Source organism: Melanotaenia boesemani, chromosome 18 (assembly GCF_017639745.1).
Source record: "Melanotaenia boesemani isolate fMelBoe1 chromosome 18, fMelBoe1.pri, whole genome shotgun sequence".
NCBI lineage: Eukaryota > Metazoa > Chordata > Actinopteri > Atheriniformes > Melanotaeniidae > Melanotaenia > Melanotaenia boesemani.
Window position 1 is genome coordinate 20,566,807 of NC_055699.1, and position 20,481 is coordinate 20,587,287.

Here is a 20,481-nt window from a genome sequence, read left to right on the forward strand (position 1 = left end):
GAACAGTTCCTCAACGACACCGGTGTGGACCCATTCAGCTGTATCACGATTGCTTCAGCATGCATGAAAGTCTTCAGGACAAACTATTTGTCACCCAAAACGCTGGCCATCCCCTCTCCGGATGATTACAGGAGGCAATGTAAACGCTTTTCAAACGCTTCGATTCAGTGGCTCGAGTGGGTTGCACACAGCAGATCCGTTCACATCCAACATGCTTTAAGAGGTGCTGAGAAAAAAGTGGGCCCCTTCCACGTTGACGGATATGCAAAAATCGGAGGTGTGAAATACGTTTATGAGTTTATGGGCTGTGAATTTCACGGGTGTGGTGAGTGTTTTGACACGCATGCAGTTTCTCCTCTCAGCGGGGTCCCCTATGGGCAGCTGCGTGATGCTACTGAGCAGAGATGTCGCATGCTGGAGTCAGTTTATGGCGTGCGCGTAGTGGTCATGTGGGAGCATGAATGGATGAGGATGAAGAGGGAGAACCCCGAGGTGAGAGCATTCATGAGCGCGTTTAAACCCCCCGAACCGTTCTCTCCGAGACAGGCGCTGTTTGGCGGGAGGACCTGCGCAGTGAGGCTGCGGTACACGGCGGCTCCTGATGAGACCGTACGTTATGTAGATGTCACGTTGTTGTATCCATACGTCAATTTCAGCTACCCATACCCGCTCGGCCACCCTGTCATCATCACACGAGACTTTGCTGCACCGCAGAGTTACTTCGGGTTTATCAGAGCCGTAGTCAACCCGCCGCGTCGTCTGTTTTTCCCCGTTTTACCGTACAAGACGGCTCGTGATAAACTGGTGTTCACCCTCTGCCGTACATGCGCCGAAATTAACAACCAGGCAGGCCCTTGCACTCACGATGAAGAAGGAAGAGCGCTAACGGGGGTCTGGGTGACTGCCGAATTTAACAAAGCTCTAGAGCTCGGTTACACAGTGAGTAAAATCACTGAAGTCTGGCACTTTGAGAACCGCAGCAACACTATTTTCCAGGGCTACATCCGGACCTTCCTCAAAAACTAAATTGACTCTTCAGCGTGTCGTCGGAGAAGTTTAGCAGAGTTTCAATCATGGCTCTGTAAGGATGGGTGGCGCTGCTCTGTATAAATCTTATCTTCAATAGAGAGCTGCGTCATTGGTGCGGAGAACAGGTCGAGCTTGGCGAGACTGCACTCAGCCGATTTCTGGTGTAAAAGGGCCATGGTGGTTTAAAAAAGACTGAATGAAATTAAAAATAATTTAAAGAAAAGTAAGATGAACTTAAAATATTTCTGTGCTGCGGGAGGACTTCCGCGCCTTACGGCTGCCTCCTCCGACTGATTTTCTCTTTATACGCGTCCTGCGCTATTTAGAGCGTGTGGTGGAAACACGCTGCCCTGGCGGTCGCCTCTTTGGTCTGCGGGATAAGACCATGATGCCGCCGGCACCCTCCTGATCCCTGGGGTCCATCATCTTCCCCACGGTCTGGCCAACAACGTCCATGGCTATATTCTTTGCAGCTGATTTAAGATGAGGCTTAGCAATGGCGAAACCTTTCTTCAGCAGAGGACTGACAAAACGGAACAATTTTGAAAATATAGAACCAATTCCTCTCCCGTACATTACAGGTGCGCCCGAAAAAGAAGGAAGAGCACCCCCTACTTGGCTATCATAATAACTGATAAAGCGGCGCGGGTCCTGTCTCAGACCTATGAGAGACATGTCTAAAGTAACGGAGTTTATACAGAGCGCTGAGGCGAATTGGGTTTGAAATGTAATTTGATGATCGTCTTCCCGTACATAAAATCTACAGGTCTGTCACAATCCGTTTTAATCTCGATGCGTATACTCTTGATGTAACTCTTTGACAGGGGAACGTAATGCACCTTATTGTATCTGATGTTCACCACGTCTCCGTAATCTCCTCCAACCGCCACCACGTCAAGGAGTGGAGCGTAGGTGTTCCCGATATTTTGGAACTGAATAAGATCCGTGTAGACAAAGAGATTATATATCCCCGTTCTGAGGTCGCTGGGGTAAGGGGCCGCCCGGTTAGAGAGAGTCCACCATTCGTTCGCTTTTAAACCTAGCATGTATGCCAGGGGCGGGTAGGGTCGGATTCTGTACTGACCATCCCCTCTGAAATCTATGCGTTTGCTCACTTCGTTATAAGACGCGTCTGCTGAGGGGTTGTGCTTTCTGAGCGCCGGGACTAATTGATCCAGGAGGTCTTTCTGACGAGCGTAATATCCGCCTCTGCTGAATTTCACACTAACCAGTACTTGATGATGCTTTCGTGGAGCTTTGTCAGACCTTCCTTCCTCGCTCATCTTCATTAACTCGATGAAAGCAGCGTCCGGCGGTAGATTATACCACGTTCGGGGGTAAACAATTTCACACAGACCCACCATCCATTCTTCACTCAGCTCAATGGCTTTAGCCAGATCCACGGTGCAGCATGAGATAGTGTTGTCTTTAAACAAACCGGCGCTGGCGTTGGAGGGAAGGGTCACGTAAAACCCCTCCTCACTCGATAGATTCATGACGTCGACGTGCCAGGAATGAAGGACCAGCCCTGCGTACACCTCGCTTTTCAGGCGTTTAAGAGATCCGACCTCTTGACCCAGCTGCAGAATTTCAGCGGCCAGCTCTTCCACCGTACTAAAACCTGCTTTTCACCCCCGACGGTGCGCTGTTTCAGAATTTCCTCCACGTGATAAGGTCTGTCTTTAGACATTTTTACTTTTTGCAGCTCGGCTTCGTAAAATGAACCTGCTATGGGCTCGCCATCGAAATCATTAAGTCTGTATACGGGTGGAATGCGCGGAATACACTCGGAGACTGTAAACACCTCATCGGTAAAACTCTGCTCATACTTTTTATCAAATACCCCTCTAAGCTTGGATATTCTAACAAGATCCCCCTTCTTAAACTTCAGCGCTTTTGGACGCCTGGCTGAAGACACGCCGTAAAGATTCTGAAACACTTGAGAGCTGTTCTCCGAAGTGACCTGCATGGGGGTCATTTTAATACTCCGGTGATAGCTGCTGTTATAGCTCTTCACCAAATCCTGTAGGACGTCGATGTATCGCCGCGTGTTTTTGGCTGTAAAATATCTCCACATTCTAGTTTTTAACGTTCGGTTAAATCTCTCCACCACTGACGCTTTGAGGTCGCTTGCTGTGGCAAAATGCACAATCCCGTGTTTCTTCATCAGACCTTCAAAACTTTTATTGAAAAATTCTTTACCAGAATCTGTAACTTTTTAGGTATCTGACTGTCTCTGAAGACCGATTCGAAAGCCCTCACCACCTCGCCGGCAGTTTTTTTCTTCAAGGCGCGCACGTAAGCCCTTTTTGAAAATACATCTATGACCGTTAAGATATAATTAAAACCGTCGTTATGTTCGGCTAAGGCTCACATATCACATAGATTGGCCTGAAATTGACCTAAAGGGCGAGAGACAAAAACTCTGTTTCTAGAAAAATGGATTCTGGCCGGTTTATGGTGTAAGCATCCTGCTCTGCTAGGAAATCTCTGACTTTATCAACTTTAACTTTCTCCCCCGTTTCATCTTGCACCCCCCTCTGGCGTCTACCCACACCGCCCAGACTACCCGGATGGACCGGGTTGTAATAGACTCTTTTCATGACCTTATTCTCAGCCATCCCACCTTCCGCAAGCTCTAAGGTTTTACTGGGAAAAAGAGAAACGAGAACGCTTCTTTATTGTGCTTTATTTTTATTTTTTCACTCGACAGCATATAAAAAATAAGCATACATGTTTATTCAAGTAAAATATGAATAGGTGTTACTTTAAAGGAAATATCAACCCTCTCAGACAAACTTGTAGAGCTTATACACACATGGCGGTGTACAAACACCCTTTTTTTTTTATCTATTTTTTATTTCCAGTCAACATCGTAAAGAAAAAAAAGAAAAAACACACATGTTTATTCAAGGTAAAGAAAAACTAAGCTTGGATAATAGCTAAAGCACGGTCTAAAATCACATCTTCTAAATGAGTGTGAATGACAGCGTGTAATCTTTGCAGTTCAGCCGCGGTATTTACAGGCAGATTGTGTTGTAAACGGAAACTCACTGCGTCAACAAACAAGGCATAAAGGGTGAACAGATGAATAGGTTTTACATCACAGGAACTTTTAACCCATTCTTTTACAATGTTTTCCAAAGTCTCAGACAAACTTGTAACGCTTATACACACAGTGCGATGTACAAACGACTCCCAGGATTTGTGAATAGCGTGAGTACGAACTTGGTGTAAAATGTTTTCCAGTTTCTATCTCAGCCGTAACAACCTCCACACCTCTTTGAGCTAAAACTCTGTTTTTAATCACCTGCTCCAGAACCTCTATTAACCGATAGCTGATTAAGCAGTTCTCAGCATACTTTGATAGTTTTCTCCAGTAATTCCCCATTTTTTTTTCTTTTACCCTAAACCCTTAAAGATTAATTACCTCTCCAATACTCACTCACTATTAAAAGTTGCTCTATTTTAGCTACACCCTGCTCAACCAGTCTATCTAATATCTCATACATATCCCCAAGTCTCCTCACTGATTTGAGCTCATGTAAAAGAGTCTCCGCTACGGTTTTGACTTTACCGTCATCAGACTGGATGTTGCGCAGAATTAACAGACATTGAATGGCCGGAATGAACTGAGGGGTGCAGAGACCTCTCATGAGACCCTGAAAGTTGTCGCGGTAGTAGTCATCATCAAGCACGTCCAGACACTGGTGCTCTTTCTGGCTGGGGTGGTTAATCTCACATCCGTAACAGTTGTCCTCCCGGAACTTACGGAGGACGCTGGTGAGTAGATGGAGAACCGCCGTCTTTACAGTGTTGATGAACGTGGATGACACCCAGCCGTCCGGCTCGTCCTCCAGACTCTCTACGTCTCCCGCGGATGAGGAAGGAGAAGCGGGCCGCGATACAGCAGAACTGCACCACATAGGATCCTGAGGTCCTGTAGAGGATGCGTGCAGGGAACCCTCATACCCCTCATCCACGGCCAGCTCCAACGTCGCGGGTGGCGCTGGCTCAGGATCCTGAGCGTGTCCCTTGACCCTGATTCCTGACAACAGCGAGGGTGAGCACTCTGTGTCCTGAGAGTGCCCCAGGTCCGCGGCTCCAGATAGCAGCGAGGGTGAGCAGTCGGCGTCCTGAGAGTACCCCAGACCCCTGGCTCCAGATAGCAGCGAGGGTGTGCGGTCGGAGTCCTGAGATGGGCCTGGCGACCCCGGGCTGTGAGCACCGCGCCGGGGTGAAAACTCACCAGACTCGCTCGAGTCGGAGGAGTTGAAGACTGAAGAGGGATTCTCAGACGGAGCGGGGATCCGATCGAAGAACTCGGTCAGAAATCTCTGGCTGCGGGGTTGGGTTGTATCACGCATCTTTCTCTCTTGCATCGTGGATCCTTCCAGAATCTAGGTTAAAAGAAAATGTCCTGCTGCAGCTTCTTTTATCATGCTAGGTGACTTTCTCCCTCCCCCGCTAGAACCCGAGCCAATAAGAACGTGTCATGTGGTAGGTGGGATCGGAGGAACAGCCAATGGACGAAGGTGGAGGCGTAGTCCTCAAAAATCTCAGGCGGAGTTGGAAAAACAGCCAATGGAGGAAGGACGAGAAGGCGTGGTCTACAAAAATAAGTTTTTTTCACCGATATGGCGTCTTTCCAGTTGCGACAGTCGCGGAAGAGGGTACTAATCTTGTTGCTATTTTCTTCTATTTGTTTAGCCCAAGCAGCATGAGGCAGTGTCAACACCGTCTGGAAGATGCCGCATTCTGAATTAAAGGACTCCAAAATAAAGTGCTCTTGATCCCACGGATCACTGAGACTCCGGAGGCTGGCTCGGAAAAACCAGCGGCCTGAGGTAGTGGTTTTTGACTGCCACACAGCGCTATAACGAGGCTTTCCCCCGTCATCCCTCTCTGAATTGCGCGGGGAAAACCCTGGTCTAGGCTGCTTAGGAGGAGAGCCCGCTGTATGCTCGTATTCACCCGAGGAGCCTAGCTCAACCTCTCCACGCCACTGCGGGACCACTATCTTTAGCACTCCCCAGTCGCTGGAGGTCAGGGATGCTACATTCGGTAAAGTTCTGAAAGTTTCACTCCCATCCACCTGGTACATACAGAGTTCTCCCGTCTCATACTTGAACACGTACCCCCACCGCCCGCTCACTCCGTAGGGAGCCAGAGACCAATCGTCGCGCAGAGACACGGACGCCGGCATCTGGACCCTCTGGTAATGCACAACTCTCTTCACCGGAGCTCCGGGTATCGAGCGCGTCGATTCATAGATGGTTACAGCAGCCTCACTGATCACCGGAGGAGTACTCTCGACCCTGATGCACCTCGATAACTCATCGCTGCTCGGGTCAGGAACCACTTCGCCTCCGCTTACAGTCTCGGTTTCTCGTCTTTTCTCCATTTTTTTCTCTTCGTACTTTGCTACTGTAAAGAAACAGCTTCTCTTCTTATTTCGACCGTTTTCCCCAGACATGCCCCGACATGCCCTCGCCGGACCGACCCGCCTCATTGGCTCTAAAACCGCAGAAGAGGCAGGGATCCTGGCAGTGACGCGGCTTCCGGATTGACTACATTTCCGGCTGATGACGCAGTTTTCGGCTGATGGCGACATTTCCGGCTGATGACGCAGCTTCCGGCTGATGACGCAGCTTCCGGCTGATGACGACATTTCCGGCTGATGACGCAGCTTCCGGCTGAGGAGGGACTTCCGGTCTCTAGCAGGGGGCGGGACTTCCACTGGGAAACCTGGTGTTTTTCCGTACTAACTTGTTCTCCTGTCTGGTGTCGTGCCGATACCCTGTAGAACTGAATATTGTGGAATGAGGAAGTAATTTTAATCCCTATTGAGATTCAATGGCCAATTCAATGGCCAACCACGAACCTGCTGGAAAAACAATGCACATTCGTAAGCTAACACAGCTTGCTAGGGACTTGATTGCCGATCGTCAAGAGCAAATGCAAATGTGAAGACACAAAAGCAACAACTAGTTTTCAATCAAGTCTAGCAAGCTTTCATTACATGCAGAAGCAGAACAGTATAAAGTCCCTGTTTACTCCCAACCAGTTCATCATTTTGTCCTAGACCTCAGCCTACAGAGATGCAGAGAAGATTCACCACCACGCAGGCTTTGCAAATCATTCTGGGTGACGCAAGCCTTCTTGACTCCGATGCAGATGAGATCGACATTGAAGAGGAATCTGAACCGGAGCAGTTTTCGGAGGTAGGAGGTGGTCCATTTTGCGGGCCGGTTGTTTTTTCCCTGGTGGCGGGTCTGGTGCAGGCGGGGGCAATGGGGGGAAAGGGAAAACTAAAATGATTGCATCCAGCAAACTTATTGCAATATTTTTTGTTATTGTGCAATTAACTGACGTATTTCTTATTTTGACAGGCCGATTCTGAGGACGATGCTCCCCATCCCCTGAAAAAGAATCCTCGGCTTGATACCACGGTAACAGAGACTGCTAAAGATGGCACAGTTTGGCGTAAAGAAGAAGTTGGACGACATCTGCATTTCACTCCTATTGAACCTTACGCTGCAGATGGAGAGGCAACAAGCCAGAACAAGGATCACAACTCGCCTCCAAAGCTTCCTCTGCTTTCTTTCCCTCCAGATGCTTCGCACCATTCAAGCCTGCACAATTCAGCATGCAAGAGACACAGAGACTGTGGATTGGTTCATGGCTGTTCCAGAATTGATGGCATTCATAGCAATTATCATCTGGCGAGGGGTGAAGAAGGTTCCATCCTTGTCTGACAACTGGTCCAAGATGTATGGAAACAAAGAGATCATGGCAACAATGGCTAGAGACCGCTTCCAAAAAATCATGCAACACCTTCGCTTTGATTGCAAGGACACCCGGCATGAGCGAGTGCAGACAGACAGGTTTGCAGCAATTTCAGAACTATGGGAATCATTTCGGAAGAACTGTGTCAAATTCTACAGACCTGGTCGGCACATCACCATTGACGAACAGCTGTACCCATCAAAAACACGTTGCCCTTTTCTGCAGTACATTGCCACAAAACCAGATAAGTTTGGAATAAAATTTTGGGTGGCGTGCGACCTGAAATCCAAGTATATCTGCAATGTTTATCCCTATGTTGGCAAAGACCCCAGTCGTCCCAAAGAAGAGAGACTGTCTGAGAGTGTGGTTATGAAGTTGATTGAACCATTTCTGGATCAGGGCAGAACCGTCACAACGGACAATTTCTTCACGTCAATTTCACTTTCCAAAAAGTTGCTCAGCCGGAAAACCACCATCATTGGGACAGTCAATAAGATTCGCAGAGAAATTCCTCCTTCTGCGAAAGTGAAAAACTGCAGTGAGTTCAGCACTCAGGTGTTTACAACAACTAACGCCACATTGACTGTTTACGCAGCCAGCCGGAAGAAGACGGTCTATGTCATGAGCAGCATGCATGGGCTCATTCAGACTGAGGACACACACAAAAAAAAACCAACCACCATCACCCAGTACAACAAAACAAAATGTGGGGTGGATTCCATGGACCAGATGGTGCGGGAATACTCCGTACGAGCTGGAACAAGAAGATGGCCAGTGGCTGTGTTCTATAACATGGTGGACATGGCAGCCCTGAACGCCTATGTGCTTTATCAAGCCTGCACAGGAAGAAAGGAAAGGCGGCCAGATTTTTTGATGCAGCTTGCCAGTGAGTTGGACGCGTCTCATGTGACAGCGAAGCAGATTGAAAGGGACAACGGTCTTCGCAAACAGGCTGCTGAACCAGAGGAACCTGCCAAAAGGAAAAAGTGCCAAGTCAGGAACCAGTGCAGTAAGAACCTTGCTGCAAAAAGATGTGTTGAATGTAGCAAGTTCACATGTGGAATGTGCAAAAAAGAAGAGCCATGGCGCTGCAAGGTCTGCGCAGACTAAGGACAGTTTATTGTGTTGTGTTGTGTGAATTTTTGGATTTTCTGTTTTGTTTAAACTTTTCAATAAACCATTTGAAATAAGCAGTTTCTAGTTTGTGTTTTCATTCTCTTACTAAATTGAACTTTTATGTAGTCCAATCTAAGCAATGCAAAATATTTACGAAAAAACCAGGAAGATTCAAGCTCTCAAGAGGAAGATTGGAGTCAGAAGCAATGAAGTTAGTTTGAGTTGCTATAAAAACTTGCTGCTTTTGTCTTCACATTTGCATTTGCTCTGACGATCGGCCATCAACGCCCAATAAAGCAGTGCAACATTGTTAGCATACTGGTTAGCATAATGGTCGGCACAGGTTCAAAACTGGTCCGACTGGTTCTGGAGAGGGGTATCAAAGTGATACCGCTTTAGTAGTTAGGGTTATAAGGTATCCAATTGTTACCTTTTAGGTTTTCCAGTGTTAAGGAGGGACTTCCGGTGATGACGTGGCAACTTCTGATTGGTCGATGCCACCTGTCAAATCAGTTTGACGAAAGGTGGCCCATATATCTCTCTCAGATGCGTCACAAGCTAACGTGAGCGGTAAACTGGGGTCATACTTGCTGATAGAAATCTTTAGCCCCTTTCCGACTGTAGGAACCTTTTATCCAGCCGTTTACCGAGAAAACTTCTGCATCGAAGTTCTACCAACCAGCCAGGGTCCAGCTGCTGCTGCTACAGCTAAGCCGAATAACCAGCTGAGCCTCAGAAAGTGTCTGGACCCTACAAAGTCCAGCCAGGTAGAAGGCCCGCCTCCCCTGAACAATCCCATCGCCACTCCGACCGTATCAGGTAAAGTAATTTGCTTGCTTCTTTTTTTTAAAAAAAAAAAAAAAAACTTTAAAAAGTTTAATGTAACCTACTCAGCTCTCTGAAGCGGTTAACGCAGCCATAACGAATCCTAGATTCCGATGGTGTCATCTGGTGACGCATATTCCGGGGGCAGCTCTTCTCTTGCTATGTGACTCGCTTGTTTCAAGTACAGCGCTGCCTAGAGGATTGGCAGTTCATTGAAACTCTTTTTTCTTTTCTCTTTTAAGGTGCTGCTGCGCTTGAGCGTATAGCAGTTCCGGGGCCAGAGGGCGCTGCCGTTAGAAGAAAATGTGCTGAAGATATTCTATTCAACCCTATTTGTACTCTTTTTTTTAATGTATTTATTTTATTATTTTTTTTTTTTACAAATAATTATTTTATAATTATTCTGATGTAACTAGTGTTTGCTCATTCATCCCTTTTACAGAGAGGTTGACGAGGCGAAGAAAACAGACGCAAACAGCAGTTTTATCTGGCACAAACCATGTAAATAGAGGTAAAACTTTCACTCAATAATAGGTTACTCTTTTATTTAATTTTTTTAAAAGTGGAGAAATTTATTTTTAAGTACTTTCTTTTCTGTATTTTGTGCAGCTCTAGAAAGACAACGCCGAAGAAGACTGCTGCATCAGCGCGCCCTTTCTGCTGCGATTCCACACCGGAGTACCACGGCGCGTCACACCGGAGGAGCAACGGCCGCATCAGTGCTGGACATTTTTCTCCAGCTTGGGCTCACTTTTATGGAAGTTTTAAGAAAACTCTCCAATCTCCTTTAGGTGGGTAACAGTAGGGTGTGTCATGATGGATGAAGCTTTACTGCACATTGATTCTCCACCTTCCTCTCCGGCTTCTCAGTTTCACCGGTTCAGCCCTCATGCGTCGAGTTGATAGAACGAGGCTCACTGCATATTGATTCAGCGCCGCCCTCTCCACCCTCATCCAACAACAATGAAACAGAACGACCCAGTGTCATAAACATCGTGAACCATACCTCTGCCTTGTCTTCAGATTCTAAATTCAGCAGTGCCAATAAATCCAGTAGCCACCATTCAGCATGGTGGAAGAAGAGGAGATTTTCAAACGAGTAAAGGGGTCCCATCTTCTTCACAGTCGGTTCAAAATCCCTCAATATCAGTCTCCCGCAAGCATTTTAATAATCGCGAAATAAGGCGTAGATTAAACATTCCAGTCCGAAATAACCCATGTTATGGCCCCAGGCCTTCTCGCCTGTTGCCATTTATGTGAACGCTGCTGTGCAGGAGCGACTCGATGATTGGGTGCCAGCTCCGACTCTGTGCCCATAAATACTGTGAAGAAACCACCTGTCAGGGCGGCTGAGTGTACCCTTGACACACAGTTCGCCAGGGTGGCATTGCTCAAGCTTAGTGGAAAACATTGGATTCTTAAACTTTAGAAAGTGATTGTGTTCATGATTTAGAAAGACATTTTCAGATTGATTTTGGTTTGGTGAAGAGACTCTAGTTTGTCTGACAGCTTTTGTCTTGTGGGTTCTTATTTATGTTTGTGTAACTGGTATTAAGTACATTGACGCTCTCATTAGGAGAAGCTCTTGAGTTTTGTGTAAATTGAGTAAAGATAATTGACACTCTCAATAGGAGAAATTTGAGTTAAGTGTTTTGTAATTGTAAAGCATCCCAGAACTTCTCTGGTTGACTTTTGGTTTGTGTTATTTGTTTATTTAGTTGGTTAACACTAGAAAAACCAAAGCTGCGCCATTTGGCGTTTCTACCTTCCATGCCCAGAGTTCAGCCAAATGGCGGGATTAGTTTTAGCTAATGTCCTAACTCAGGTGTGAACGACACTATTGTTCTGTAAATGAGATGTTCTGTGAGCAACCCCCCACACGTTGGCCAAGTTGTGGGGGGTTGCTCACTCTCACTCTCACTCTCCTATTCACCTTCTTGGCTCCCAAATAAGAATGTGCAAGCTCACTGGCAAGCTCCACCAGGAAGTCCACCAGCTTCCCCTGCACAGTGGAGATGCTCAGCACAATATTTCTAAGACCAGTGTATGCACAACCTGTCTAGCAAGCTGCAACGACAAATGATATTTTCACATTATGATCAGAAAATTATTTTACCCTCTTTTTTAAGCAAGAGATCAACACAGTCTGTCTTTTTCATTCCTTCATGACTTTTATTTCTGATGTACAAGATTTGAACAAGGAATCTTTTCTTATAGATGCAAGAAAGTGTACAAATAAATAAGTGCAGTATGTGGGTGAAGTGATTGACATTTAAAACACTCAGTGCAATGAAGTTACAAAAATTTCACATGTTCCATGATGGTGGAATGTTCTCAGTGATTTTGACCTGCATTGTCTGAGCAGACTTGGCACTGCCATGCCACCTCCTTTCTGCATTTGCCACACGTGTACCTGTAGCAATCTACACAGCGCACAGTAGCGTGATTTCTCTTGCAACGACAGTTCACCTGGCACGTTGCTCTTTTCCCTTGGTCCGGTGTGGGAGGTTGTTGGCGAAGAAGGTTCTCCTTGTTGACTTTCTTGGCTCCCAAATGTGACTGAGCAAGCTCACTGGCAAGCTCCACCAGGAAGTCCACCCGCCTCTCCTGCACCCCAGTGCACGCCTGATAAAGCACATAGGCATTCAATGCTGCCATGTCAATCATGTTGTAGAACACAGCGACTGGCCATCGCCGTGTTCCTGAGCGAACACTGTACTCTCGCACCATCTGGTCCATCACGTCGACACCACACTTCATGCTATTGTAGTCGGTGACTGTGTTTGGCTTCTTCTTTCGTGTGTCTTCAGTCTCAACCACGCTGTGCATGCTGCTGAGGATGCAGACAGTCTTTCTCCGTTTAGGCGCATAGACAGTCAGTGTGACACCAGAGGTTGAAAACACCTGAGTACTGAATTCTTGGCGGTTCATAGCTTGTTTTGCTGAACCTGGAAGCTCCCGTCGAATCTTATTGACTGTGCCAAGGAGAGTGGTCTTCCGGTTGAGCAGTCGTTGCGCCAGTGATAGTGATGTGAAGAAGTTGTCTGTGGTCACAGTTCTTCCTTTGTCCATAAACGGTTCCATCAGCTTCATCACCACATTTTCAGAAAGTCTCTCTCCAGAAGGACGACTGGGGTCTTTTCCAAGATATGGGATGACATTGCACACATACTTAGATTTCAGGTCACATGCCACCCAGAACTTGATAGCAAACTTGTCCGGTTTTGTTGCAATGTATTGCAAGAAACAGCAGCGAGTCTTTGACGGAAAACGTTGTTCATCAATGGTGATGTGCCTGCCTGGGTTGTAGGATGAGATACAGTTGGAAACGAAAGACCTCCAAATATCAGCAACTGCAGCAAACCTGTCAGTCTCAGCTCGTTCACTACGTGTGTCCATGTCATCAAAGCGTAGGTGTTGCATGATGTCTTGGAAGCGGTTTCGAGCCATGATCCTGGTGATCAGTGGGTGGCCCAGTTTTGAAGACCATGTGTCACGCAGTGATGGAAGTCTAATTACCCCTCGCAAGAGAAGAATGGCAATAAACGCCATTAGTTCAGGGACGGCCATGAACCAACTGCTCTCCTCTGTCCGACGTCCATGCTGAACAGTCCACTCCTGAACAGTTCGAAGCATGTCAAGAGTGATGAAGCAGAGGAAGCTCTGTAGGCGACTGGACACCGTTCTTCTGACCAAAGCTGTCGGCTCTCCGTCTGTAGCATATGGTTCTACTGGGCTTTGATTGAAAGGCCTCCCCACCTGTTCTTCACACCATACTGTGCCGTCCTTTGCCTTCTCCACTGGCCCAGTGTGGGTCTCCACTCGACCTCTCTTTACTGGGGGCAGTGAAGTCTCCTCATCAGAAGAAACTTCAGAATCTGAGCTCATCTGAAGGACGACATCATCTCCATCTGAGTCGCAAGGGTTGACATGATCCAGGATCATGTCCAAAGCCTGCTGAGCGCTGTTGACTTTTGGCATCTTCACTTCTTGGCTTACCGTTGTTCACCATGAAAATCTTGAAGCTGTGAGTGAGCTATTTATCCACCTCAGTTCCCTAGTTTAGTCGTTCACACCGACGCCCACCATTTCACCAATTTGTGAAGCACCCACAACAATCCCACAATGTGGTGAAACCAGTTTTGATTTTGCTTTTCTGTTCCCAGGTCAAAAGGAATGTAATTATCTCTCATTTGAAATACTTGATTATGCTTTCCTTTTGGCCTTTGTGGAAACAGAAACGTGATAATCTCTCACTTGAAAGCAAGCTGGGCGTACAATAGTGTGATGACGATGAAAACTCACATGACCAATGCTCAATAAAGGGTACATGAAAATGTGAGAAATGGTCAAAAGCACATATACCGTTTGTGGTGAGTGAAACTATACAGCACAGTTGAAAGCAGACTACAAGGCTCTTTTCAAGCACACTCCTCCCCCCAAGGAGTATGCTTGAACAGCTAACGGCAGGTAATGGCTGTGTTTACAAATATAAAGGTGCTAATTGTTGGCCATTGAATTGTTAATTTCAAACCGGGCAGCCTTTTGGCTGTACTCTGGGCATGGTAGAGGGGTAAGAAATCTCTGGGTTTTCTAGTGTTAATTGTACCTGATAACAGGACACCTTTTGTTTGATTGTGTATTGTAGTATTACTGGGTTTTTTGCCTTTTCTATTTTAGGACTTGATTTATGTTATCTTTTAAGCTCCCGTTGTGTTTTTGGTTTACTGTATTCGTTTTAGTTGTAAACGGTATAACAAATTTTATTCCAACAGAATTGGTTGATTGTTTTGTTACATTACCTTGACCCTAGATAAGGGAGGCGTAACACCCCAGATCTTGCTCAATTTTACACTGATGTCCATCATATCCTCACAAATCTGGCTACCGAAGTATCCACGGTGGTTAGACGCAATGATCTGGTGCAATTAGAAGTACGGACTGAAAATAATCAATCATCTTTCACTCGCCATCGACGATCAGAACATAAATGAAATTGCAGCAGCTTTTGAGGATTTATTAGAGTGCATGGTACAGTCTAATGAAAGCATAGCTTCAGACTCGTGCTTGGAATTTATTGCTCAAATCATTGTCAATCCACCAGGCGGTGCTAAACGGAAATTGGAAAAAACTCTAGATTGAGAAATTATTCATAAAAAAATACGATAAGATAAGCTATGCTTTGCCATCAGCATTGCTCATCTTGTAAATCCAAACCTCACCAATTACCAGGCTATGTTGCGCGTTAAAGAGCTACAGAGCCCGGTGGGTCTGGATGATCAAACACCTGTCACGTTCAGTGACATAGGGAAATTTTAAAAAATCCTGAATCAGAAAATTGTTTTTTCCAGAATGCCAGACAACCATTCCTTATCACAATTTGAAACTGATTACCACTCTAATCCTCTCTTTTCCAAATAAAGAATCACTACTACGGTATAAAAAACCTTCGCAGCTTTATCTGCGGTAAATACATTAGCAATTTTTGCTATAGATGTTATGAAAAGCCACACACACATCTGTAGGGGATATTGCTCGGTCTGTAATGCACCCTCCTGTACCCAGGAGAAGCTTGCGCCTGTACTGTGCTCTAACTGTAACAGGACATTCCTGTTTTACGAGACATAAAGAGTTTAGAGCCACCTCTTCCTTGACTCGAACTCCACAGACCAGTATTTGTTCGGCGATAAAGCGCTGTCCAAAATGCCGGATGCTGTACACCGTTTCTGCGGGGGATGGAGTGTGTCCTCACACCTGTCCGCATCTAAAATCTAACATCTGCAGTTAGAAATTGCCGGGTGAATCCGACACAGCGGGTGATGAACAACATCAGTGCTATATACAGCCTCTCCCCGTTGTCACACAATGTACTGCAAAACTGATTTTTTATGACTTTGAAACCTTTCCCAACAGTCAGGATGTACATGTTCCATTTCTGGTGAGTACAAAGACACTACAGGGTGTCCAGTGGGTATCATACGGTCTAGATTGCTTTTTCATGTATGGTTGTTGGACCTTCAGGATGTGGGAAAACTTATTTTGTAAAAAATGTGTTGGAAAATGTGAAATGTGTGATGGATGTTGAACCCTCTAATGTGGTATGGATTTTCACATCTTACTAGCCTATGTATGCTGAGATGATGAAGTTTAATAAAAGAATTAAATTTGAACAAGGATTGCCTGAATCACTTGAAAATGAAGATCTGTTTCCCTCAGATCAGAATCATCTGATCATATTCGACGGCCTTTTCCAAGCAGGTGAGCATCAGGAGGTGGTGAAGATCTTCACGTAATATAGACATCATAGATATATGAGCGTATTCTTGCTCACTCAGAATGTATTTCATCAGGGTATATACAGCCGCACCATTAGTTTAAACGCAAAACTATATGGTGCTTTTTAAAAACCCTCGGGATAAATTACAAATATTGGCTCATCAGCTCTTCCCCACACAAGAGATCCCCACGGGTATTTAATCCTGGATCTCACGCAGACCTGTCCAGAACGGTACAGACTGAGAACGGGCAAACTTCTGGGTCAGTGGCCGACTGTTTATGTACCCAAATCTAAAGAACTCACCATCATCAACATGTCAGCGCACAGAAAAAGGAATGCAGCGTTACTTAGAGCTCTGTACCATGCAGCGTCATGGAAAGGTAAGGAGATTCTGTTTCACTGCTCACCTGACTTTCTTCATGCTCTGAGCGAGATTGCTTTAAATCTTTTGAAAGAGAACATTCCTCTGACCTTGTGCCAATATAAAAAACTGAAGAGGCAAAAGAGAATTATCTGACTGTTGGCTGTTAAAAAAAACTGGGATAAAACGCAAGAGACAGGCCTTAAATAAGCTGTCGGGTGGTTTTATTTTACCGCTGCTTTCTGCAGCTGTACCTATCCAGGGAAACCTTTTAGGTGGAATCATTAGAAGATAATTAGAAAAATAAATAAATTATAATAATAATAAAAGAAAAATGTTTTGCAGAAAATGTTATTTGTTTCACCTCAACAATTAAATCGATTAAATCGGATGCAGCTGGAGGCATCTATTAGGCAGACAGCTGAAAATGATCTGGACGAGAAGATGAGGGCGATCTTAAACAAACCGGGGCTGAATTCTTACGAGAAGGTTAAGCGATGTGACGCGCTGCTTTAAAGATATCTCACCCTAATCAAGGAAGGTCTTAAAGGTGACAGCCGAGTTACTCTGACTTTACGCCTTGAGTCAGCAAGCGACCAGCATCCTGACCAACCGCAACCTGAGCTTGAAAATGGATCCGAGGTCAGGCAGCATCTTTCTGCATCCGACCAGACTGACTTGGATGAAATAGCAAATGTATTGGAAAATACATTACAAAGAAACTATCCAAGAGCAACGGTAGTTGGACTTCAAAAGGGGAGTTTGTTCATAAGGGGCAGATTGTGGAAGGCTTACGCATAATTGATTTATTGAAAAACCTAGCACATTCCTTTTAAAAAAAGAAAAGAAAAAAAAAAAAAAAAAAAAAAAATCTCAAGTCACTGAGCCTTGAGGCTGGATGACATTTCTGAGTACTTTAAAAGAGTTAAATATCCTTTTACCATCGGTGACTAATCCTGAAGCGCATGAGCAATACGGACTTCTGAAAACTGGCAATGCACAGTCAGAAGATTCATCACGTATGCAGAGCTCTGGACAGGGAGAAAGAAAATTATTTTATCACCAAAGAGGAGTTCACCGCTGGAAAAAGAAAAGCAAAAACCTGAGAGCTCTGCCTCTAGAGATGGAATGAACTCTAAAGAAATTAGGAGGAGCCGGTGTAAAATTGTAAAAACATCCTGGATAAACTACCCCATAAAATAAAGAAAAAAAAAAAAAAAAAAAAAAAAAAAAAAAAAAAAAAGGAAGAAATTTTATGTATGTATGTATGTATGTATGTATGTATGTATGTATGTATGTATGTATGTATGTATGTATGTATGTATGTATGTATTTAAAAGAGTAAAAGTTTTGCCTTTCTTAAAAGCCTTTATTCTACGCATTATTTTTCTGATCCAGTCTTTTTCTTTTTACAGAAAAAAAGGTGAAATAAAAGTTTATAAACAGATATTTTAAAATATTTAGAAAAAAAGAAGCTAAACATCTACAAAATACCGTTTTAAAATAAAAATAATTAGAGCCTGTAGCATTCGTTAAACATTTGTAGAGAGCAAGTCTGATGATTAACACAGCATGAGTGCTGTTTTCTGATACAACGCTCATATTTCTTTACAAAGCTGTAAAGATAATTTCAAGATAATTTCTTAACTCAGTGTGATAGAGGGATAATACTTGTTTAAAAGATAAAAATGGCAGGCTCTGTGACAGAGATAAAAACACAGTGATGTCTGCATGTGGTAGACAGGGGGTGCTGAAGATTGTGATACAAGATTTTCTGTGAGCGGTCTTCCAGAAATTGTAGAATGCTGGAGGGATAATGAGTAACAGCTGGGCGAAAACCACAAGAGTCAAAGAAGGTAGCAAGGCCGCCCTGCACCAGGGTTAGAGAAAGCCAGTGCTCTCCGGGCAGGTGAGCGGGTGCATGTTCACTATAAAGTAGGCAGGTGGTATAAAGTCATGAGTCAGCGACTGTATCTGATCAGAGGCCCATACCCCACAAAAAACATCTTCCCTAGTAGATGGCGCAGAAGACTCTCCAGTTGATGGTTATTTTTTTCACACCTGCTCAGATCAAAAATAATCCACCAGCACTTGTCTTTTGGAGTTTATCTCCAGAATAGAGTCGTAGCAGGCGTACACAATTTGTTGTCGTCTGGGGTAAAGGTGCTCTGAATCTCATCTCCAGTCTCAGGTTACCGCTGGGTATGAGGGAGAGAGTGTCGGTGTCCTCAGCAGGGTTAAGATTAAACACAAACAGTGAGTATCTGTTAAAATCTTCACGGTTGATGCTCAGCGGCAAAATCTTTAGATGTCGACCCGTAGTGATAAACATACTGTAAGCTAAATACTCAGTATGTCATTAGAGTAAAGTAGAGCAAAATTTCAGGACAAGTGATGTGGTCAAAATCATTCCTTCAGTTTGTCACACACTCTGTTAATTGTTGATGTAGGTTTTTAATAGTTTAATAGTTAATGTTTAAGGCAATAGGTTTGTATCTATATATCTTAGAGATTAATAAATTTTGCTCTTCTTTGATTGTAAAAGGCCCTCTTTTATAAATAACAGAAAGTGCAAGATGTAAAGATCCACACTGAACTTTTAAATAACCATTTTCTTTATGACTCATATCTAGACCCCTCTTAATGGTAAAGCATATATCTCTTTCAATGTTCAGTGATATTAGAGGGTAAACTAACACAGGGGATTTATAATTTGTAGAGTCAAAATTATTTTATTTAGAAGACTCATGGACTTTCCAGTGTAGCCCAGTATGTGGCTTGTGTAGTGAAAGAGAAAATCTTTGTCTTGCAGTTAGTTACATGTTGCTCAGCTGACAAGGAAAAACTGACAATTACCCTGCTACTTATTTACCTATTGAATGGATTACATTAGTCATCACAACAATCGCCCCCCCCCCCTGAGAAATTTGTCAGGAGCCACCACTGCTACCCACAGTTGTTTAAATAGGTGTGGTTACACTTACTGATATCAATTAAGAAGAAATCTAAAACAAAAAATGTGACTCTTCATGATAAACCATCTTGGCTTATGAGGGGGATATACACACACACACACACACACACACACACACTTGTTACTTTTCATCTTCTTGCTTCTAGATGCATCAGTGACTTAGATCATTTAGTTTTACTCATATTTACTTTAGCAATATTTTAAAAAAGGGGAAATGCAATGCTTAACATCTTGTGATACCTCTTTGTAAACCAAAAAGCACAGCTACAACTTTGACCTTTTAGATTCTCATACAGCGACTGACCTTATTTCCCCCACCTACACACATATTTTTGTTCTTTTTATATTTGTTTTGTTCATTTTTGTTCAAAGTGTTTAAAGCTAAAATAGTAAATACAAAAGGAAGGAGTTGTCATTCATGCTCTGCAGCGTTTAGGCTGCAAACAAATTAAAAAGAAAAAAAGAACAAACAAAAAAGTCTCAGAACTGCTTCCACACAAGTGAGCATGATGAGCTGCTTCTGCAGCATTAGTGACAAAACCCTGCAAGCTCCACCAGGAAGGCCTTAAATCCACATCTTCACAGGTGCAGCCAGTTAAGATGATTAAGATCATGGGAACAATGCATCACCTAAAAACTTCCACTGCAAAGCCAGCAGGGATGCAACCAACACACATATCTGTTCTTGTAAAAGGTTATAATTTAAATATATAAATCATCTTAACAATATCTGCGTGATCGGAATTCGTCATGCAAAATATGTGAATAAAAGTTTTGTTTTTTTTTCTAACTTATTTAACTCTAACTTAACTTCTAATATTAAAGCTGGGGTGGATGAGCATTGTAAAATGAACAACGAAGTACAGGTTTGTAAAGAAATTAAAGCAATGCTGCAGCAGTTGTGTAAAAAAGTTAAATTGACAAATCATCTGACTGGCTAATTTAAACTTTTGTATTTCTGGTCAGAACTGCCATATGAACATTTGGATATTATAATATTTAAAGCAAGAGATCAGTGTTGGTTAACTCAAAATTTTCCATGTTGCAGCTGCTTTTAAAAGCTCTTTTAACAAAAATAAGTTGAAGTAATATTTTTCTGTATGACTTTAA

At 44.1% G+C, this 20,481-nt stretch overlaps 2 protein-coding genes across 2 annotated transcripts; one reads left to right on the forward strand and one right to left on the reverse strand.

The window, feature by feature from the left end:
- The first annotated feature begins 6,984 nt into the window (after positions 1–6,984).
- Positions 6,985–10,862, forward strand: LOC121629257 (piggyBac transposable element-derived protein 3-like). The gene is made up of 5 exons (XM_041968892.1): positions 6,985–7,253; positions 7,422–7,580; positions 7,645–8,827; positions 9,559–9,753; positions 10,783–10,862. The coding sequence occupies exons 1-5, from the start codon at positions 7,131–7,133 to the stop codon at positions 10,860–10,862; spliced, it is 1,740 nt and encodes a 579-aa protein (XP_041824826.1). The 5' UTR covers positions 6,985–7,130.
- Positions 10,863–11,675: 813 nt separating this feature from the next.
- Positions 11,676–14,024, reverse strand: LOC121629258. Its single transcript, XM_041968893.1, has 2 exons — positions 13,348–14,024; positions 11,676–13,086 (listed from the first exon to the last, which is right to left on the reverse strand). Exons 1-2 carry the CDS (start codon positions 13,738–13,740, stop codon positions 12,094–12,096), a joined length of 1,386 nt encoding a protein of 461 aa, XP_041824827.1. The 5' UTR covers positions 13,741–14,024; the 3' UTR covers positions 11,676–12,093.
- Between the last annotated feature and the right edge of the window lie 6,457 nt (positions 14,025–20,481).